Source organism: Astyanax mexicanus, chromosome 12 (assembly GCF_023375975.1).
Source record: "Astyanax mexicanus isolate ESR-SI-001 chromosome 12, AstMex3_surface, whole genome shotgun sequence".
NCBI lineage: Eukaryota > Metazoa > Chordata > Actinopteri > Characiformes > Acestrorhamphidae > Astyanax > Astyanax mexicanus.
In genome coordinates, this window is record NC_064419.1 from 3,347,046 (window position 1) to 3,368,355 (window position 21,310).

The 21,310-nt window shown below is 38.0% G+C and overlaps 1 protein-coding gene across 1 annotated transcript in view; it reads left to right on the forward strand.

Moving 5' to 3' along the window:
• The window catches only part of plxna3 (plexin A3), a 281,769-nt gene that overhangs the window by 229,031 nt on the left and 31,428 nt on the right, over nucleotides 1-21,310 (forward strand). The window contains exons 12-19 of the mRNA XM_049486209.1: nucleotides 298-488; nucleotides 1,025-1,173; nucleotides 1,960-2,080; nucleotides 5,362-5,498; nucleotides 8,869-9,036; nucleotides 9,613-9,706; nucleotides 11,106-11,345; nucleotides 11,853-11,996. Coding sequence (XP_049342166.1) covers nucleotides 298-488; nucleotides 1,025-1,173; nucleotides 1,960-2,080; nucleotides 5,362-5,498; nucleotides 8,869-9,036; nucleotides 9,613-9,706; nucleotides 11,106-11,345; nucleotides 11,853-11,996 — 1,244 coding nt within the window. The remainder of the gene's footprint in view (nucleotides 1-297; nucleotides 489-1,024; nucleotides 1,174-1,959; nucleotides 2,081-5,361; nucleotides 5,499-8,868; nucleotides 9,037-9,612; nucleotides 9,707-11,105; nucleotides 11,346-11,852; nucleotides 11,997-21,310) is intronic.

Genomic DNA, 21,310 nt, shown 5'->3' on the forward strand with positions numbered 1-21,310 from the left:
TTAGAAAGATACAGAAACAAACGTGCTTGTGTGTGTATATATGTGTTTATATATGTGTGTGTGTGTGTGTGTGTGAGGCTGATATGTGAGCTGTGAGTGGAGTAAATGCAGGCGTGGGCTCTGCCTTCACTGCTTTCACCCTTACAGTTCAATTATCGACCTGCTGCTACACGCTTCTGCCTTCACTCCTACTGCTACCAGCCCAGCTGACTATAACACTTTATTCCTCTCCCTCCCTCTCTCCCTCCATCTCTCTCTCGCGCTCTCTCTCTCTCTCACTCTCTCTCTCCTCCGCAGCTCTCCTGTATAAGTGTGAAGCTCAGAGGGACAGTTGTGGCCTGTGTCTGAAGGCTGATAGTAAATTTGAGTGCGGCTGGTGTTTGGCTGATAAGAAGTGTCTTCTGAAGCAGCACTGTCCTTCGCCCGAACACAACTGGATGCACCACGGCCGCCGCAGCGTGCGCTGCAACCACCCTCGCATTTCCAAGGTAACACACACACACACAAACACCTAGATATCACGCCCAGAGTCACGGGACCCATGTGAGATTTAGGGTGACCTCACACTCACCCCACCGGCCTGCACTCAAACTGAGTTTAAACAATTCGGGCCCGAGCACACTTAAGTCATTACGTTACTTACTGCACAGGGGGCTTTTACCGGTGTTGTGCTGAATTCAGCACCCCCGCCAGGAAAAGCACCCTCTCTCTGGAGCGCGTATGTATCGTTTTTCTTGATAAAAGAAGAAGATAATCTGCTTTAACTTACTTAAAAATACACGCCAAAACTCACGATTATCTCAGGCACGGTTATATACTTAGTATATTTGAGACCCAGTAACAACATATCTTTACTATCCAATGAAAAACAAGTATTTCCAGAATTGTAAAAATAGATTACTTTAGTTTATTTCGAAGAATTTCTATTGGTTCATTCATTAAGATGTGTTTCAAAAACAGTGTTTGAAAAGGGACAGTTTGAGATTCTGCCACGTCCTACACTTTTTTGTCTTTATGTTTGTAGATCCAGCCTTCGACAGGTCCTAAAGAGGGCGGGACTCGGGTGACGATTGAGGGGGAGAATTTGGGGCTGCAGGTGAAGGAGATCACTCACGTGCGAGTGGCTGGAGTTCGCTGCAATCCAGTGGCTCAGGAATACATCAGTGCTGAGAGGTGAGACATCTAAACCCAACTTATGAGCATAGTTCCGATTGAGCTCTCTCGGGGCTCCGGCAGCTGATGGCAAGCTGCATAACCAGGATTCGAACCAGTGATCTCCTGATCGTAGTGTCTTCACTCGGTGCTCATCAATGTGTTTATCACTATATTATTTGATCCATTTTGAGCCTCTGTTTTGAGTTCTGTATGTATTGTTGTCTAAACTGGGATAATAACTTAAATATATATATATATTAAAAAAAACAAACATGACTCAGAAATGCACTCTAATCAAAGCATCTCAAGCATTTTATGAAGTGAAGGAATCATGTTTAAAAAAGCCTGAATGCTAGACAACATCTAAAACGTCTATAACATGAAAATGTCCTGCAAACCACATTAAATACATAAAAAAAACGCAAGAAATACATAAAATATAAATGAAACGTTTTCAACACCCTCAAGCAGTCCTTTTTTTTGATTGGTCTGGACGTCTGTGTCTGTGAAGTCTGAATCCGCCCCCTGAATAACCTCAGAACATTAGCAGCTTGTGGCAGAAATAAAATATAAAGAAATATATAAAGAAATATATGTGTATATATGAATCCGTTGGTGTTGTGTGTGTGAAGCATAAACAGATATTATATGAAATGTGTGTTTATGTGAGATGAGATGTTTGCTCGGCCTCTACTGGAGTCTAAATGTCTTTTTGAAGAAATCGCAGAGTAATTTCAGTAAGTGATCTCGAGTGAATAGCTTTACATTTCTGTGTGTGTGTGTGTGTGTGTGTGTGTCTCTCAGGATTGTGTGTGATATGGAGGAGTCTCTGATGGCGAGTCCTCCAGGTGGTCCGGTGGAGCTGTGTATCGGGGACTGCAGCGCTGAGTATCGGGCTCAGTCTTCTCAGACCTACTCTTTTGTGGTACGTTTTTCTCCCTCAGCCTCCATCAGAGAATCATCTCACACCATCTGATTTCAGTAATTCATATATATCATCACTGATTACTAAAAAAATATATCTCTAAAACAGCAACTTTAGAGGAGAGAGATGAAACCTTCATTCAGTGCGAGAATCAATAGAAAAAGTGTTTATTTTAAACAAAAATAAGATATATTGAAGATATATTTAGTGTGTTCAAATTACCGTATTTTATGGATTATAAGGCGCACTAAATCAATAAACAACTAATTTCGGGTCTATTTTTTTATACATAAGGTGCACTGCATTATTATAAGGCGCATTATAATTGATACTAGTAAGGAACAAAGGTGGCGCCATGTTTTCCTTTCCCTAATTCAGTAGGTTTTGCCACTGAGTGAAGTGCCTAAGTGAACAAAACTGTATTTCTTTAAAACCAAGTAACAACATTTCATCGCTGACCAATGCAAAACAAGAAAAAAGACTTTTTTTTTTTTTGTCTTTTTATAGAAGAGAGAGACACAATTTTCTTAACTTTCAATGAAAGTCAGTTTAAAAATAGATTACTTTAGTTAATTTTGGAGAATTTCTTAAGCATTATAAGGCGCATTATAATCAACACTAGTAAGGAACAAAGGTGGTGCCATGTTTTCCTATATATATATATATATATATATATATATATATATATATATATATATATATATATATATATATATATATATATATATATATGTATTATGAATCTACACAAGGTTTATCTCCTTCGCCAAACCGCCGATCTCTTCTCCTCCTCCTCCCATGAGCGTATTTTGTTAAGCAGAGATAAATGCCACAGTCAGCCAATAGGAATTTACTCCCCGGGGCTGTGAGCCAATCAAATTGAACATTCACAGCCACAGAATCGATAGGATTCCTGCATCTTTAATCTGTTAACCAATCGAGTTCCCTGTAGAGCTGCTGCAGTTGTGCAGTTGACTGAGAGGAAGTGATGTAAAGAGTGACATGATTAACCCCGCCCCCCTACTGCTGAGGTACAACTACTGCTGTACTGTGGGATCCAGCCTTATATATATATATATATATATATATATATATATATATATATATATATATATATATATATATATATATATATATATATATAATTTTTTGGTAGGTTGACACATTTCATTCATAAATATACATAATTAGGGATGCACTGATGTGGGAATTCCGGGCAGATGCTGATATCTGGTATGACACAATTATATATTTACAGATGCCAATAGAAAGAATAGACATCCCAATTTATCTGAAGAAACATATCAAACATTTATATACCTTACATTTTAGCTTTTAACCAACTGTTTCTACGTTTATTTAGCTCCCTGTTTATTTATTTATTTATTTTTCAATTAAAAACAATTGCTCCATTGAAACTAATAAACATAAATAAGGTCAATATGTCAAATATGTTTAAATATGGTCCAAATCTAGGTATTCACACAATGCTAATGATAAAAAAACAACAACTAAAAACTATCGTCTGATATAATGTGTTACCTATGTGTTATACATGTACTGAAAAAAAAAGTATGTACCTTCATGTACTTAATTATGTATTTAAAGTAACAGGCCCTAAAATATATAGTACATTTTTTATATATGTATCATATGTTTTCTACTTTTTCCCTCACACTCACATGAAAAAGTAATGTCCTATTTGTATTGTATGTATACAATCTAAAAGTACTAAAATGTAAAATGTATGTTGTGTATCATATATATATATATATATATATAGTGTAAATAATTTATCCTATATGTATTATATAAATGTTTATTTATTTCAGATTATTTAAAATTATACATAGTTTTATTGTGAAAAAAAAAAATATTTATTTATTTTATTATTATTATTTTTTTTATTGTTATTTTTTTAAAGGCCAGGTCCATCTTATTGGTCCTCTAGGTTAATATGCAAGATCCTGAAATATGCATGCACACACACACACACACACACTCGCACACACACATCATGCCCCTGAGGATAGTGATGGAGTCTGTCCTTCATCAGAACTCAAAGATGCCATCATTTGCACGCTCACGCATATTCACCATCAACCCATGCATCCCTTACACTCACTTAAAGACCCATACACATTTAAACACACACAGATGCCCATACACACACACACACACACACACACATGACAGCAGCACAGGGATGACCCTGGCTGGTCCTCTGGGGTCTTTAATCAGGAACAGAAACGGAAGGATGGGGTAAATATGAGTGAATATATTCAGCCAGAGCTTTAGGTACAAACTAATTGGAGTTAATGGACCGAGCCGGCAATCACCAACAAACTGACCAAATTTTTATACCTTTTTAAACCTTTTTATACCAAATTAATCATATTTCTGGCATCTGATATAAAGATATGTTTATTTATTCATTGAAAAATCCTAATTCTGCAGTCATTTACAGGAGAAAAGGCAAATTTTAGGTAGAAATTGGTGTAAAATAAGACTTTTATTTTATTTCTTTTGGTCCAGAATTATTTACACACTGTACAAAGCAGCTGCACAATGTTTTAGATTATCAAAAAAATAAATGTGTGTATATATGACAGATATAATTGTAGTAGTAATTTAAACTTAAGAAGAACAAGCGCGACAGGATTTTGTTGTGATTAATCTGATTAAATGTTTTGATCGATTGACGCCACTAATATACAGCTCTGGAAAAACATTGAGAGCACTTAAAAATGATGAGTTGCTTTGATTTTATCAAATTTTAAAACCTCTGGAATATAATCAAGAGGAAGATGGATGATCACAAACCATCAAACCAAACTGAACTGCTTGAATTTTTTTACACCAGGAGTAAAGCAGCATAAAGTTATCCAAAAGCAGTGTGTAAGACTGGTGGAGGAGAACGAACATGATGCCAAGATGCATGAAAAAAAAAAACTGTGATTAAAAACCACCAGGGTTATTCCCCCAAATATTGATTTCTGAATTGCAGCCATTTCTCATTTTCTGTAAATAAATGCTCTAAATGACAATTTTTTTTTATTTGGGATTTGGGGAGAAATGTTGTCTGTAGTTTATAGGATAAAACAACAATGTTCCTTTTACTCAAACATACACCTATAAAAAGCAAAATCAGAGAAACTGATTCAGAAACTGAAGTGCTCTCTTATTTTTATTTTATTAAAAGTCATTATTTTACATATAAATCTAGGGTAAAGCAGCTGTTCAGTAACCCGATCGTTCTGTGTCCCCCCCGCTCTCTCCAGACCCCCATCTTTAATCGGATGCGGCCGGAAAAAGGGCCGGTGTCGGGAGGGACCAGGCTTACCATCTCCGGCCGGAATCTGGACGCCGGCAGCGCCGTCACGGTGTTCCTGGCTCAGGAGAAGTGCCTGTTTGTGAGGTAAGTCATTCACAGTCGCTGCACAGATCCAGGGAGGCTGTGTTTGTTCAGACTGCAGCCAGAGTGGATGTGTTTTTGTGGAGTGGGAGGTTTCCCTGGTTCCCTGATCTATCTGTAGTCTGATCAGCTCTCTCCTCACTCTTATCTGCAGCTGGAGGGGGAGTGTGTGTATAAGCTCTGTCTACAGCTACAGAACTCAACTACAGTCTAGTTCACGGCTTAATCTGTCTTAAACTGTCGTCTGTAACATCACTGTTCCCTTTAAATGCATGATTATAACTGATTATAACTACACAGTTCACAGTTTAGTAACTTATATCGTCTGCTTTGTGTTTATACCTTTTCCGTGCAAGGTGTACTTTTCCTGACGTTACGATAGCAAAGACACACTTGCACGCCCTAAATCAACAACAGCAATTACAGCAGTTAGACAGTAGGGCCACCCAGGAGCTGTGAAATTACACATATATATTACATATAAAAACAGCTTTGAGTACGTTTACTTTTCTATTTTTATCATCAAAAGTCTATTTTTAAGTCAAGTCAGAAGGCTTTAATTGTCATTACATCTGAGTACAGGTACAAAGTGTAACAAAATTACGTTCCTCCAGAACCATACGTTAGTGCAACATAAAACTATAACATTATATATATTTATAATGAATACAATAAATTTTAAATACATTTAACACCTGCGTTGTTTAAATAACAACAGTGTTTGTTTAGGTCAATTTCTGCCGTATTGCTATCTTGGCTGCGAAAAAACACAGGTGCACTACTGACTGATTTAAACCTTGACAACAGTCAACATTCAGATGTTGATATCTTTGATATCTTGAAAACGCAGGTGTGCTGCACAAGCGCTACATTCATCAACCATAAACAGAATACAATGTGCGTGAAAGTGCATCAACATGCAGGTACATTTCCTCTGCTGAAATGCGCAGAAGCGCTGCACCCTTAAAATAGCAATCCAACAAACAAAAGTCAGAGCACATCTGTCTCTTAAAGGGAATGGCAAGTGACATGCTGATTGGTTTATTTCGCACAATTTCCGAAAAAACACAGCCATGAATAATTCAGAGAATTAGTACATATTAGCCTTTTGCGTGTTTGGAGCCGTGCAAGGTGTACTTTTCCCGTCGTTATGAGAGCAAAGGCACACTGCCACGCCTTAAATCACCTACAGCTCCCTAAAATAGGGCCATGTCAAGCAAGGTGCAAGTTTACTTTTATCCACACTTCATTTTCCTCCAAACTGTTGACATAACATCACTGTGCTGAAGACTCTCAGACTCTCTCTCTCTCTCTCTCTCTCTCTCTCTCTGTCTCTCACTATTTCTCGTTAAAATACCATGAGAATGGTAAGCGACACTGTGATTGGTTTATTTCACGTTACGTCCAAAAGAAACACACCCATGATTAATTCAGAGAATGTGTACATACCTTTTGCGTGTTTGTAGCCGTACAAGGTGTACTTTTCCCAACGTTACGATAGCAAAGGCACATTGACACGCCCTAAATCAAGCTGGTCTACTTTAATCCACACTTAATTTTCCTCCAAGCTGTTGACACAGCGTCACTGTGCTAAAGACTCTGAGATTCTCTGTCTCTCTCTCTCTCTCTCTCTCTCTCTCTTTCTCTCACTCTTTCTCGATAAAATACCATGAGAATTGTAAGCGAGAATATGATTGGTTTATTTCACGTTACGTCCAAAAGAAACACTCCCATGATTAATTAAGAGAATTAGTACATGCCTTTTGCGTGTTTGTAGTCGTGCAAGGTGTACTTTTCCCGACGTTACGATAGTAAAGACACACTGACACACCCTAAATCAAGCTGGGCTGTGCCCGGCTCACATACAGATCGCTAAAATAGGGCCCTATCAAGCGAGGAGCTGTTCTGTAGCTAAAGCTAACAGCTTTTCTGCTGTGTCTCGCTCTCTCCAGGGCTGCTCGTCTCAGAAACTTGAGTGTTATGAAACAAATATACCGTATATGACAAAACCGCAGCAAGACGCCTGAAATGATACCGCTGTTCTGCAGTCAGGGCTAATGTGGGATGTGGTACCTGGCCGGCACTGTAATCACTGGCTTCCCTGCGTGAGTGGACTGATCCTGCTGGGGTTCAGGACTTCAGCCAGGGAAATGAGTCTGATCAGCGGGGGGCGGTCGGGCTGAAACCACAGAACAGAACAGAACAAACAGAATCCAGGACAGTGGTGATGATGCGTACGTTACATAAATAATAGAGATGATTTGTGAAAAGTCACGCAGCAGTTTAATGCAATATAAAACACAATTAGGTTTGAATCAGACCGAGCGATGCAGCTGGAGAAATAATAAATAAGTACAAATACAGTTATAAGGAAATGCTGAGCTTCCGACATGTACGCATTTTATAAAGTACGTATAAAGTAGCATATTTTAAAGTTCGCATACCGTTTGGTCTCTCGTTTAACCAAATTCGCCCCCAAGTGTGTCTGTTGTGAGTTTGTTTCTGGATCTCTGGATTAGCAAAGATGCTAATCCAGCAAGCTAACTATAATAATAATAATACATTTTATTTATATAGCGCAAAAACAATTTAAAGACGCTTTACATACTACGAGCATTTAAAGAAATTAATCATTATTTTACCATATTTTTAAGATTGACAGCGCTAATATAAATCTAATAAAAAAAAATTATAAACCTTTCCTAACCTTTAAAAAATGTGTTTATTTTGGTTTCTCAACATATGAATACGTTGATCAAAACCCAAAAATCAGTAACTCAGAAAATTTGAATACTATATAAGACCAATTGCCATTTTTGGCAGTGTGGGCAGTGTCAAAATCCTGCTGGAAAATAAAATCCCCATCTTCATATATATATATATATATATATATATATTTTTTTTTTGAGATGTACCTGTATATCGTTGCTGTCCAATGAAAAAAGAAATATCTCCAAACTGACAGTAGAGATAAAACCTTTTTAACTTTTATTTAATGGAAGTCAATGTAAAAAGAGTTTATTTCATTTTGAAGAGTTTCTATTGGTCCGTTCATCAATACATTTTGGACAGTTTAAGGGGGACAGTTTTGTTTGTTTAAATTATGTAGTAAACTAAAAAATCCACAAAAATGGAAATACGACGATATATAATTTTAAATTCAATATTCAGTGTCATATTGACAAAAATATAATTATCGCTAAAACAGCCTGTAATATCATGATATTACTGTAGGGCCGTATCGCCCACCCCTAATTACCACCCACAGTGGACAGTGCAGTGCAATGGGTAGTAATGATCTGACCTGAGCTGTCCATGTAAACAGACAAAAAAACTCTAAATCTTCTGAATGTCTTGCTGTTCATGCCTACAGGAGAGCGCTGCGTGAGATCGTGTGCGTGACCCCGGCCTCCACGTCTGGATCCGGAGCTTCGTCTATCCGGCTGTTTATCGACAGAGCTGAGATCAACAGCGACCTGCGCTACGTCTACACCGAGGACCCCACCATCACCAGCATCGAGCCCAACTGGAGCATCATTAAGTGAGGACCGCACACACACACATATATACACACACACACACCATGTTTAAATAATTTATAATAGAGCATGTGTGTAGTGATGGGTGTAGTTATTTTATTGCACTAATATCGGAACTGATCTTACTTAATCTGGTTCTAAATCACTGCCACTATATTCTGGAGATCGCTGGTTCGAATCCCAGTCATGCAGCTTAATATCAGCTGCCAGAGCCCTGAGAGAGCATAATTAGCCTTGCTCTCTCTGGGTGGGTACAGTAGATGGCGCTCTTTCCCCTATTCATCTCTCCTAGGGTGATGTGGATCAGCACAAGGCTGCGTCTGTGAGCTGATGTATCTGAACCGAGTCACTGCGCTTTCCTCTGAGCGTTAGCACTGTGATGCTACTCGTAAACCATCACTGATCATCAGTAAAATTTACATTTTATTTGGAAATCAAGGGATCAAGGGTCCACAAAACAAATACAGAAACAGGCTTATTTAAATGTGTTTTAAGTGTGTTTTTTACATTAAAAAATTATGTTCAAATGTTTAAAAACATCATCTTAATTTAAAGTTGATATCATTTTGTCTATACAGTGGCAGCACATCTCTGATAGTCACTGGAACTCATCTGCTCACCATCCAGGAGCCCAAAGTCAGGGCCAAATACGGTGGAGTGGAGACCACCAACGTAAGTATTCACTATTCAACTATTATAAAACCTCCAAAATGCACTAAATATACACCATTAGACAGAGAACAGGGTTTTTTAAGGTCTTCTGGGTTTTTCAGCCTAATTATTGCTAAAATTACATGTGCCAGAGTTGACTTTTTAGGGCTGCAGGGCATAAAGTCGTCTTTCGTTTAATATTAAAAAGTTCTGAAGGTCATAAATTGATTGAGTAGATCAGAAATGTTACACCAGTTACTCCAGTTACTGCAGTGATTCCTGATCCACCCTGATGCTGAAATGAATGTTTGGGTGTTTTAGATTAAGAAATCACTATTTAAGACCGATTGGTTCTTTTGGCAGTGTGCAAAATCCTGCTGGAAAATGAAATCCGCATCTTCATAAAAAAAAAATTTTGAGATTCATCTGTACATTGTTGCAGTCCAAAACCTTCTTAATGTTCAATGGAAGTCAATGTAAAATAATAATAATAATAATAAAAATCAGGTAATTTTGAAGAGTTTCTATTGGTCCACTTATCAAGAAATTTGGGACAGTTTAAGTGGAACAGTTTGGAAAAAAAATGGAAATACTTGACGATATATAATTTTAATTTCAATGTTTTGTTTCATATTGACAAGAATATCATTATCGAAAAACACCCTGTAATAATATGATATTACTGTAGGGCCATATCGCCCACCCCTAATTACCACCCACAGTGGACAGTGCAGTGTAATGTGTGGTAATGATCGTGACCAGCAGCATCTGGCCTGAACTGTCCAGTTGCTCCAGTGATTCCTGCTTCATCCTGATGCTGAAATGAATGTTTGGGTGTTTTAGGTTAAGAAATCACTAAGACCAAATGGTTCTTTTGGCAGTGTGCAAAGTCCTGCTGGAAAATGAAATCCACATCTTCCTAAAATTATTTTTTGAGATGCACCTGTATATCGTTGCAGTCCAATGAGTCCTGGCTCCTTTACTGGACTCAATGGAAGTCAATGTTTAAAAAAAAAATAAATAAATAAAATCTGGTAATTTTGAAGAGCTTTTAGTTTCTATTGGTTCACTCATCAAGAAATTTTGGACAGTTAAAAGGGGGGCAGTTTGTAGGACAGCGATGATATATCATTTTAATTTCAATGTTTTGTTTCATATTGACAAGAATATAATTATCACAAAAACACTCTGTAATATCATGATATTACTGTAGGGCCATATCGCCCACCCCTAATTACCACCCACAGTGGACAGTGCAGTGCAATGTGTGGTAATGATCGTGACCAGCAGCATCTGGCCTGAACTGTCCAGTTGCTCCAGTGATTCCTGCTTCATCCTGATGCTGAAATGAATGTTTGGATGTTTTAGGTTAAGAAATCACTAGAAAGCAGTACAATTTTGTGTCTGATGTGTTTTTTAGGTGTGCACAGTAGTAAACGACTCCACCATGACCTGTCTGGCTCCTCCCATCGTCTACACAAAGCGTCAGGCTCCAGAGCTGGGCCTTCATCCGGACGAGTTCGGCTTCATCCTGGATCACGTCTCCTCCCTCCTCATCCTCAACGGCACTCCGTTCACCTACTACCCCAACCCCACCTTCGACCCGCTGGGGAACGCCGGGATCCTGGAGGTCAAACCTGGGTCTCCCATCATCCTGAAGGTTTTCCTCTTTTTCACTTCTTTTATATTAAGAATCTCAAGTTAAAAATGGAATCAAAATAATGTGTTTTATCATTGATTTTGAACATCTTCAAAATATTTAATATTTAAAAAAATATGGGACTATATTGTCTCATAAAGAGAGACATCAATACACCATGAAGAAAGAAAGAAAGAAAGAGACAGGTCATCTCCTGTGGAGATTCGGATTTTATTTTCCAGCAGGACTTCCTCACTGCCAAAACTACCAGTTGGCAATTGGTCTTATATAATATTCAAATTTTCTGAGACACTGATTTTTGGGTTTTCATTGGCTGTAAGCCATAATCATTAACATATATAAAAGAAATAAACACTTAATAAAAACCACTCTGTGTTTAATATATCTATATAATATATGAGTTTCACATTTTAAACTGAATTACTGACATGAAGAAACTCATTTCAGTTGTTAATTGCTGAAAATAAAAGTGATCAATTATTTTTTACGCTTTTCTCTTGATTTCAGGGCAAAAATCTGATCCCTCCCGCCCCTGGAAACGCCCGTCTGAATTACTCAGTGATGATTGGAGGAACACCCTGTCTGTTAACCGTCTCGGAGTCTCAGCTCCTCTGTGATTCGCCGGACCTGACGGGAGAGCAGCGAGTCCTTGTGAGTCACTTTTACTGCTTTATTCACTCTGAAATCAAAGCACACAGTGGAATACAACGGCTTGCAAAAGTATTCATACCCCTTGAACTTTTTTTTTTTTTTTTTCTTACCTTACAACAACAAACTTTTATTTTGTTGAGGTTTTAAGTGATAGATTGACACAAAGTGGCACATAGTTAAAGTGAAGTGGGACGAAAAAACTTCAATCATGAAGACCAAGAAACTCAACACACAGGTTAGAGATAAAGTTGTAGAGATAAAGAAGTTTAAAGCAGGATTAGGTGTAAAAAAAAAAAAAAACATATCCCAAGCTTTGAGCATCGTTAAGAGTACTGTTCAATCCGTCATCCAAAAAAAAAAAATGGAAAAAGTATTCTACAACTGCAAATCTACCAATTCACGGCCATGGTCCACCCAAACTGACCGAGATCGAGCTAGAAGAGTACTTAATCAAAGAAGCAGCCAAGAGATTCCCATGGTCACTCTGGAGGAGCTGCAGAAATCCACAGCTCAGGTGGATTAAGAGAATCTGTCCACAGGACAACTGTATATTGTGAACTCCACAAATCTGGCCTTTATAGAGGAGATTATTAAAACAAGCTACATGGGATAAACCACTAGCTAATCGAGTTCCTCAGTGTAGCGCTGTCAGGTGGCATTTGCTAGTAGTTAGCTGCTAATGCTAATGCTGCTGCACCCAGCCTTAGTGTAAATCTGGAAATCTAAGCTTACTGTAAATAACCGAAAGTGCTTTACTGACCTAAATAAACAGGTTTCAGGAGTGAAATCTGTGTAGATTAACATCCAGCACTTGTTTGACTTTAAAAGACCAGAAATAGACGTTCACAGACTTCACAATTATGTGCTACTTTGTGTTTGTGTTTCACTATAAATCTCAATAAATACATTTAAAATTGTGGTTTTAAGTTTCACGTTTGTCTAAACGTGAAAAAGTTCAAAGGGTGTGAATACTTTCGCAAGCCGCTGTAGTGAGCTAGTCCGTGGTGAGACGGCGTGCAGGGAAACATGCTTGCCTTTCAAGATTTAGTTGCCACAATATGGCACGTCAGAATTTACGATGGCGCTTTTTATATTTTGTGTGTGTTCGCTAATAAACGTGGCAGGAAATAGATGGGTGGCTGTGAGCGGGCAGAACTGCTGAATGTTTGGTTTGCGCGAGCGCGGGCACCATACATCTCACTTAATCAATCCCATAATAGGCCCGGCCGCCGAGCCATTTTTTACTCTAATGCTAATTCACAAAACATAAAGGTCGACTGGGAGAGTCTCATCGTACATTAAGTACTTATTATGATTAGGGAGCTGCGCTGATACAAGCACTTTTCCCCATAATCCCCCAACAACACAGAGAGAGCACAGAGTACGGAGGGAACGAGGGAGAAAGAGAGAGAAGAGAGGAAGGGAAGAGTGTCATCAAAAGAGGAGAAAAGAGAAAAACTAGTGTTTTTTTATTTTAATAATGAAGTCAAGATTAATTAGAAAGCAACAGTTGGTTTTACCAGTTGTTTTACTTTGTCAGCTTTAATAATAAAACCACCTGTATTTTATTGTATATAAGATCATAAGTCAAGATTTGAGGGATTTGGGTATATTTGGGATATATCCTACTGGTCAACAGTTTTAGATTACCCCAATCTTTTCTCTTTATTTTTTACAATTTAAAAGTCAACTAATCCCCCTGATTTTTGCTGACTCCACCCTAGATTTTGGATTGGATACATTGTTGTGAGGGTTTGATTGCATTAAGCAACAACAATGTCTTTAGTGAATTTAGAATGTTGGAGTTTGAATGTTGGAAGTTGAATGATGTGGAATGTTGTTGGATGTTGGAAGTTGGAGGTTGAATGTTGAATGTTGAATTCTGGAGGTTGAATGTTGGGTTTTGGAAGTTGAATGTTGGGTTTTGGAAGTTGAATGTTGGGTTTTGGAAGTTGAATGTTGGGTTTTGGAAGTTGAATGTTGGGTTTTGGAAGTTGAATGTTGGGTTTTGGAAGTTGAATGTTGGGTTTTGGAAGTTGAATGTTGGGTTTTGGAAGTTGAATGTTGGGTGTTGGAAGTTGAATGTTGGGTTTTGGAAGTTGAATGTTGGGTTTTGGAAGTTGAATGTTGGGTTTTGGAAGTTGAATGTTGGGTGTCGGATGCTGCATGTTGATTGCTGGAGGTTGAATGTTGGGTTTTGGAAGTTGAATGTTGGGTGTTGGATGCTGCATGTTGATTGCTGGAGGTTGAATGTTGGGTGTTGGATGCTTCATGTTGATTGCTGGAGGTTGGATGTTGGAAGCTGAATGTTGGATGTTGGAGGTTGGATGTTGAATGTTATGTTTAATGTTGGACGTTAAATGTTGAATGTGGAATGTTGAAAGCTGGATTTTGGATGCTGAATGTTGGATCAGCCTCAGATTTAACTCGATCAGGTGATCGATGAGCGGAGGTGTGGAGAAGAGTCCAGAGCCGTGTGAGAATCAAAGAGCAGATTAAGATCCAATAAACAATTCTATCTCTATCTCTCTCTCTTTCTATATCTCTATATCTCTGTTCTTCTCTCTCTCTCTCCTCTCTCTCTCTCTCTCTTTACTCTTTAACTGTCTCACGGAGCATTTTATTATATATATATATATATATATACTGTATATATATATATATATACACACACACACACACACACACACACACACACACACATATATATATACACACACGTGAGGGAAGCAGGAGATGAAGGATGAAATAAAGTGAGAGAGTATAAAAAGGGGAGAGGGGGAGAGGTACAGAGGGTGTGACAGGAGCAGGAACAGAGGGATGCTGAGAGAGAGAGAGAGAGAGTGTGAGAGTGCGCTGGAATCAGTCGGCTAATGACCTGACACATATCGACAGCTCTGTGGGCTTCCCTTTGTTCCTCTCTATTCCCCGTCCTCAATAATTCATGCAGTCGTGCGAGGCTCAGGCAGCGGCGGAAAGGTGAAACTCGTTAAGACAGACGGCAGGACGCCACGCCTAATTGGTGTGCGAGTAGGTAAAGGCTAGGTTCAGTGTAAGTGCGCTATCTCTCTCTCTCTTTCTCTCTCTTTCTCGCTCTCTCTCGCTCTGAGCAGCAGCAGCAGCTCTCCACTACCCTCTGCTCTCAGTTCCGCTATGCTCACACCTGTGCCACTGTGCCTTTCCGTTTTTCAGTAATCTGGTGCACGGAGAGCAGAGCTGCACTACAAAATGAAAAGAGCCGCCTCTATTCCCAATGTTTTGGCCGTTTGGCTTCTCCTGAAAAAGCCCCAGAACAGGGATTTGACAGTTTGCTGAGATGAAAGGTTAAAAGACGAGTAAAGAAGAGCACACAGTGCAGCTGATGCTCTGTGGAGGACAATAAGAAGATGTGCAATTGAAAGTAATTAAGTAATTAAACTAGAAAAATATGAATTTATGAATAAATATTCTAAATAAAAAGCACAGTATTTTTTGGCACAGTATTTTGTTTGTTTAATCACATTTTTTCACGCATCTTGGCATCATGCATCATGTTCTCCTCCACCAGTCTTACACACTGCTTTTGGATAACTTTATACTTTACACTCCTGAGGTTTCAGAGGTTTTTAATTTTGTAAAATCAAAGAAACTCAATTTTTAAGTGCTCCCTTTCTTTTTTTTTTATGAGTATTATATCTCAGGGTAGTTTTTATGTTTTTAAACTAGAATATTATAATATTTATTAATATAAGAATATAAGAGTTTAACTGAGAGTTTTAATAGATTAAATAAACTCTATTTATTGAGTGTAGCTCCATATTCCACACTTGGAACAGCTTGAAAAGAGGAAACGTGCCATCAGCTGTGTGTGTTTGTGTGTGTGCGTGACCACGTGAGTGTGTAAAAAAAGAACAGAAACCTCACTATAAATAAAAGGTCATCTATAATCTGAACACAACACTAAGTTTTGCTGTGTTAAATCACTAAATAAAAATTGATGCTATTGCATCACCAGACTCTTGTCAATTTTACGTTTATTTGATTTTATCAAATTGAAAACCTCTGGAATATAATAATCAAGAGAAAGATGGATGATGACAAGCCATCAAACCTGAAAGCTGAAGCTGAATTTTTGCACCAGGAGTAAAGCAGCATAAAGTTATCCAAAAGCAGTGTGTAAGACTGGTGGAGGAGAACATGATGCCAAGATGCATTTTTTTTGCATTATTTGAGGTCTGAAAGCTCTGCATCCTTTTCTCATTTTTCACAAATAAATGCTCTAAATGACTATTTTTTTTTTATTTGTAATTTGGGAGAAATGTTGTCTGTAGTTTATAGAATTAGCAAAATCTCTTAATTGTTTTTTTCAGAGCTGTATATGAAAATACGGTGTTAATGCAGCGCTGCTGCTACAGGCGTGTGAATCGCTGGCAGTTTGTCAGTAATCGTCCCCAGTAAAAGACTGGGTGCCGTCGCTGCAGCTGGCCTCCTAACCCCTCCTGCAGTATCATTCAGAACAACAGAATAATTGAGCTCTCTGCAGCGTAAAAGTCCTCTGTCTGCAGAACGCATTAAATAACAGATATTTGTAGCGGGCAGTAAAATATTGTGCCACACAGTAAGCTGATTATTAGTGCAGCCCCCCTCATGGTGTTCCTAACAGCCTGCCATCGATTACACTGCTCCGGATCCCGGCGCTGGAGCCGCTCTGGATTACAGAAAAAAGCATTTATTAACCGAAGCTGCAGCGGCTAGTTATCAGCGTTCAGAGGGCAGAACTCCTAATGCGGGCGAGCTAAAGAGAAAACTGGAGACCCCAGCGTTCAGTTCCATTACTCAGCACATCTCTAACCCAGGTGCACTAAAGCACATTTAAATCTGGGCCATTTTTTTTTACCTTTAAAATAATAAAAAAAAAAAGCAAAAAGCTTTGGAACCTCTTTAAAAATAGGCTTAAATACAGAATATGTACAGTTAAATAGGGTTATATGGTTATATTAACCCTTTTATGTCCACTAAATTATGAATGAATGCATTAATGAATGAAGTTCAACTTATATAGCGCCTTTTCTAGAAACCCAAGGACGCTTTATAATTTACACGTTACAGGTTTTACACACAAGCACACTATTACACATCAACACTCATCCACACACCGGTGAGAAAAAGCCAGCCAATAGCGCACAGCATACTCTCAACCGGAAACAACCACCGTCCATTTGGAGGACTACATCAGATTGCACTACAGCACATGTGTCAAACACAAGGCCCGCGGGCCAAATGTGGCCCGCCACGTCTTTTTATGTGGCCCGCGAGAGCTTGTAAAATCTTAGTGTCTATAATAAATAGGTCAGAAGCGTTCTTTGACCAAAAAATACATTTCCCACAATGCTTGTCGATTGTATTACCCGCAAAGTTACGGCTTACTGCCACTACACGGCAGTGTAGTCATTGATGTGGAAACCCTGCCGGAGGGAAGGTGTAACTTCGCGGGTGGAATTGAGACATGTTTATCCCATAATATCCAGAAAAAGAAAAGTTGATGCAGACGGACGGCTGTGCTTCAAGGCGAAAGACCGGTATGCATTTTGTGTTACTGACCAAAATAAACGCTTTTTAGAAGAGATATAAATTATGTGTAAATATTTATAAGACAATAGCTGATAAAATCTGTTTTAATGAGGTTAATAAACATCACTGTGACATCGCTAGTCGCAGTTTCACCTCAGTAAAGGACGAGGAGGTGAATCACTTATCTAACCAGCCTTTACTGATTTCTGCCCCCAATAACCCTTTCAATAACCTCCAATAGCCTTTAATAGTCTCCAGTAGCCTTCAACAGTCTAACCTTGCAGCCGTGGTGTGTTCTAAACTCCGTAGTTATAAACATCCTGAGGTTAGCAGCGCGCTAACTGACCTGTTTATAATGTAATCCGAGCAGTGACTCCGGGATGGCTGCTCTAAACTGCTGCTGTTAGCTGCTTGGGCTGAAATATGAACTGTAGAGAGCTGTATTATCCGGTTAGTGGGGTTATTTTATTTCATACACAGAAGAACTTAAAATTTTAAAAACGCTCCAGACTGGCTCAGCTGAGTCCTGTAGCCCGTGGCTGGGCTGTAGCTCTGACTCAGTAAAGACTGTGGGCTTGTGCTGCTGCAGCTCCCACTAGTGGTTGGATGAGGAAATGCTAAATCTGTCACAGCTCACAATTTTTGATTTTATATTAATTAAGCCTCTTTTCAGTATCAAACGTTTTGATCAAAGTTAATATAACTTGTATTTTATGTCATTTCTATTCACTTGTATAGTTTGGTTCTTGATTGATGGAGTTTTTGGATTTCATAACAGGATTTATGTTAATAGAGCAACAAGCAAACATTTTTTCCATGCAACTGTAATATTTGATTGAATAAATAATATATTGAGAGTTATTTAACATTAAGGAGTAATTACATTCATTTACATATATTACATTTGGTTACATTTTCTTATATTTATAAGTTACATCTGGCCCTCGGAGGACAGCCAATATGCCAATGTGGCCCTCGGCCAAAATGAGTTTGACACCCCTGCACTACAGCATTTACCCAGACCAGAGTACCAATCCATATCTGTGCACAGTCATGCATACATTTACACTAGGGGTGTCACGATTCTCTAAATCCTCGATTCGCTTTTATTTCCTGGTATTTTAGGGTCACGATTCGATTTGGTTCTCGATTTTATTTTTTTATTTTATTTTATTTTATTTTATTTTTTTACAGCAGACAGGCCTATGCCAGTTTTAGGTTAGTCTATGGTCAGTCATTGGTTTGATTAATCAAATTTACAATATCTTATTTCAAAAGCTGAGCTTGATATAAGGGATGCAAAGTGATACAAGTGATCTGTAATACACCACATTAGGCACTAATGGTCAAATTTAATCAAATTAATAATTTAATTAAGATATATATGTAATGCCATCTATTGTTTTTTTTTTTGGTAGCAGCAGTGTGCACTATTAAAACAGCAATGTGCAACATAACAAAATAAATAATAAGAAATACAGGAACAGTCATGTACAAAATAATAGAACAATTAGAGCCTGAACAAACTGAACTCTATCCTACTATAACAGTTAAACATGAAAAATAAGACTTTAAGACTTTTTCGGTCCCTGAGAATGAGAAGTTTTGTTCTTTAATAAAGATATATTATTAACTTTATCTGAGAGAACCCAAGACCCCTGTGCTGGGAGGCGAACGTGCTAACCACTAAGCCACTGTGCCGCCCAGTTAAAATTTAAATTTAGTATGATAGTCATGATAGCTGTGCTTAAGCAATACTATAGAACATATATTATCATTGATCAGCATAAAAAACAGTAGTGCATCTTTATTTGATACTAATTGCTGTTTTCTTCATAATCTTTTTTTTAATTATTATAATTTTTATTAATTCATGTTTTTTTTTGTTTTTTTTTTAAACAACATTCCTCACACAGCTGTAAATTTTCAAATTTTCACGCTGCCAATGCTATTACTGGATTGTAGAAGCTATACTATAGCTATATATCATTTGTCCAATTTATCCATCATAATGTGGTGTATATTAATGTAAAATATTAAAACATTTAATAACTATGTGTATATATATATATATATATATATATATATATATATATATATATATATATATATATATATATATATATATATATATACACGTTTGGTGTGATCTAACTATTTATTAATGGTTTCTAAAGTATTCAAATGTATTATTATAATTTATTGTAATATATCATCTATTATTAACCATTAATAAACTCCCGCTAAGACTATTTCTAAACCCTTTATAACGGAGCCTTATTTTAAAGTGGTTCTGTTCCAATCATGCAATCATGAAACCCTCTATATTCACTATATTTCACACCACTATGTTGCCTAGCAACCATTGCCTACTGTTAATATTAATAAGCATGATGGACAAAAGCATTTCCTTTTTTGTTTATTGTATTTCCTTTGTTTATTGTATAATAAATAATCTATTTTTTTATTATTATTATTATATCTGTATTCTGTAGCTGTTTTCTGAAAGCAGTAATCCGCAGTCGGACACGAAGCGAAGCTTTAATAACTATGAGTTTTCTATTATTTCCTCCGGCACGAGCCGCCGGCCCTCCTGCGCTCAGACCCTGCTGGCATTGGTGTCTCGTAAAGCTCCGCAGCCTCTGATTGGCCGAGAGAGAAAGCACTCGGCTCTCCCCCACCAGTAATCAGCTCCTAATTGGAGGGGTAGAGTGAGGAGCTCGCAGCCGCCCAGCTGAGTCCCGCAGGACCAGAGAGCCGCACTCGTCTCTAGTGGGCTGGTTTCACACTGCTACACTTACTGTACTAAACACCACTTAAAACCCAACACCAGAACCGCCAATCCGGATGAGTCCTGCCGTCTTGCATTTTTTTGTTATTTAATGTTATTTTATATGAATATACTCCATGCTGTTAATGCTTGTTCTCATAAGAGTTCCCCAATGGTGGAACAAACTACCCTCCACTACCAGATCAGGAGAATCTCTCACTATCTTTAATAAACTCCTGAAGACAGAGCTCTTCAAAGAGCACTTACTCTCCTAACACCTCTAACTAACTACCTTCTACTACCAGATCAGGAGAATCTCTCGCTATCTTTAATAAACTCCTGAAGACAGAGCTCTTCAAAGAGCACTTACTCTCCTAACACCTCTACTTCTAACCTCATTTTCTTCTTTCCCTCCTTCACTCCTCTATCCCATTATTTGACCTCCTTTAAGCCCTGTCTAAAGATGTCTTACCTTTTAACTTCTATTACTTTTGTACTTCACTATTGTAAGTCGCTTTAGACAAAAGCGTCTGCCAAATGTAATGTAATGTAATGTTGATGATGACTGATGGAAAAGACCACTGCTGTCCTTCTATGTATGTGTTATAACCGCTTATTAATAAATAAACTAATAAATAAACTCCTTTATAAACTATTTATAAACCCTTTATGAAGGAGCCTTATTACAAAGTGCTACCCATATATTTTACCCATTAACTTAGTATTTAGTAGAAAAGCTGCAATATGGAATACTTTTTTTTCTGCTTTTGATGTAGTAACTGTTTCTACTGTCTAAGAAAGACTAGATTCTTACTAGATTTGGTCTATTTGCTCCATAATTCACTCCAAAAGTATTGGATGTAGAGAAAAAATGTCCATCATTATAGAGAATGGAGTTCCACTGCTCCACAGCTCAGAACTGGGGGGATTTACACCCCCCCAGCCACCCCCACAGTGTAGGTGTGTTCTTTATACCATAGCGCCACCAGTCGTT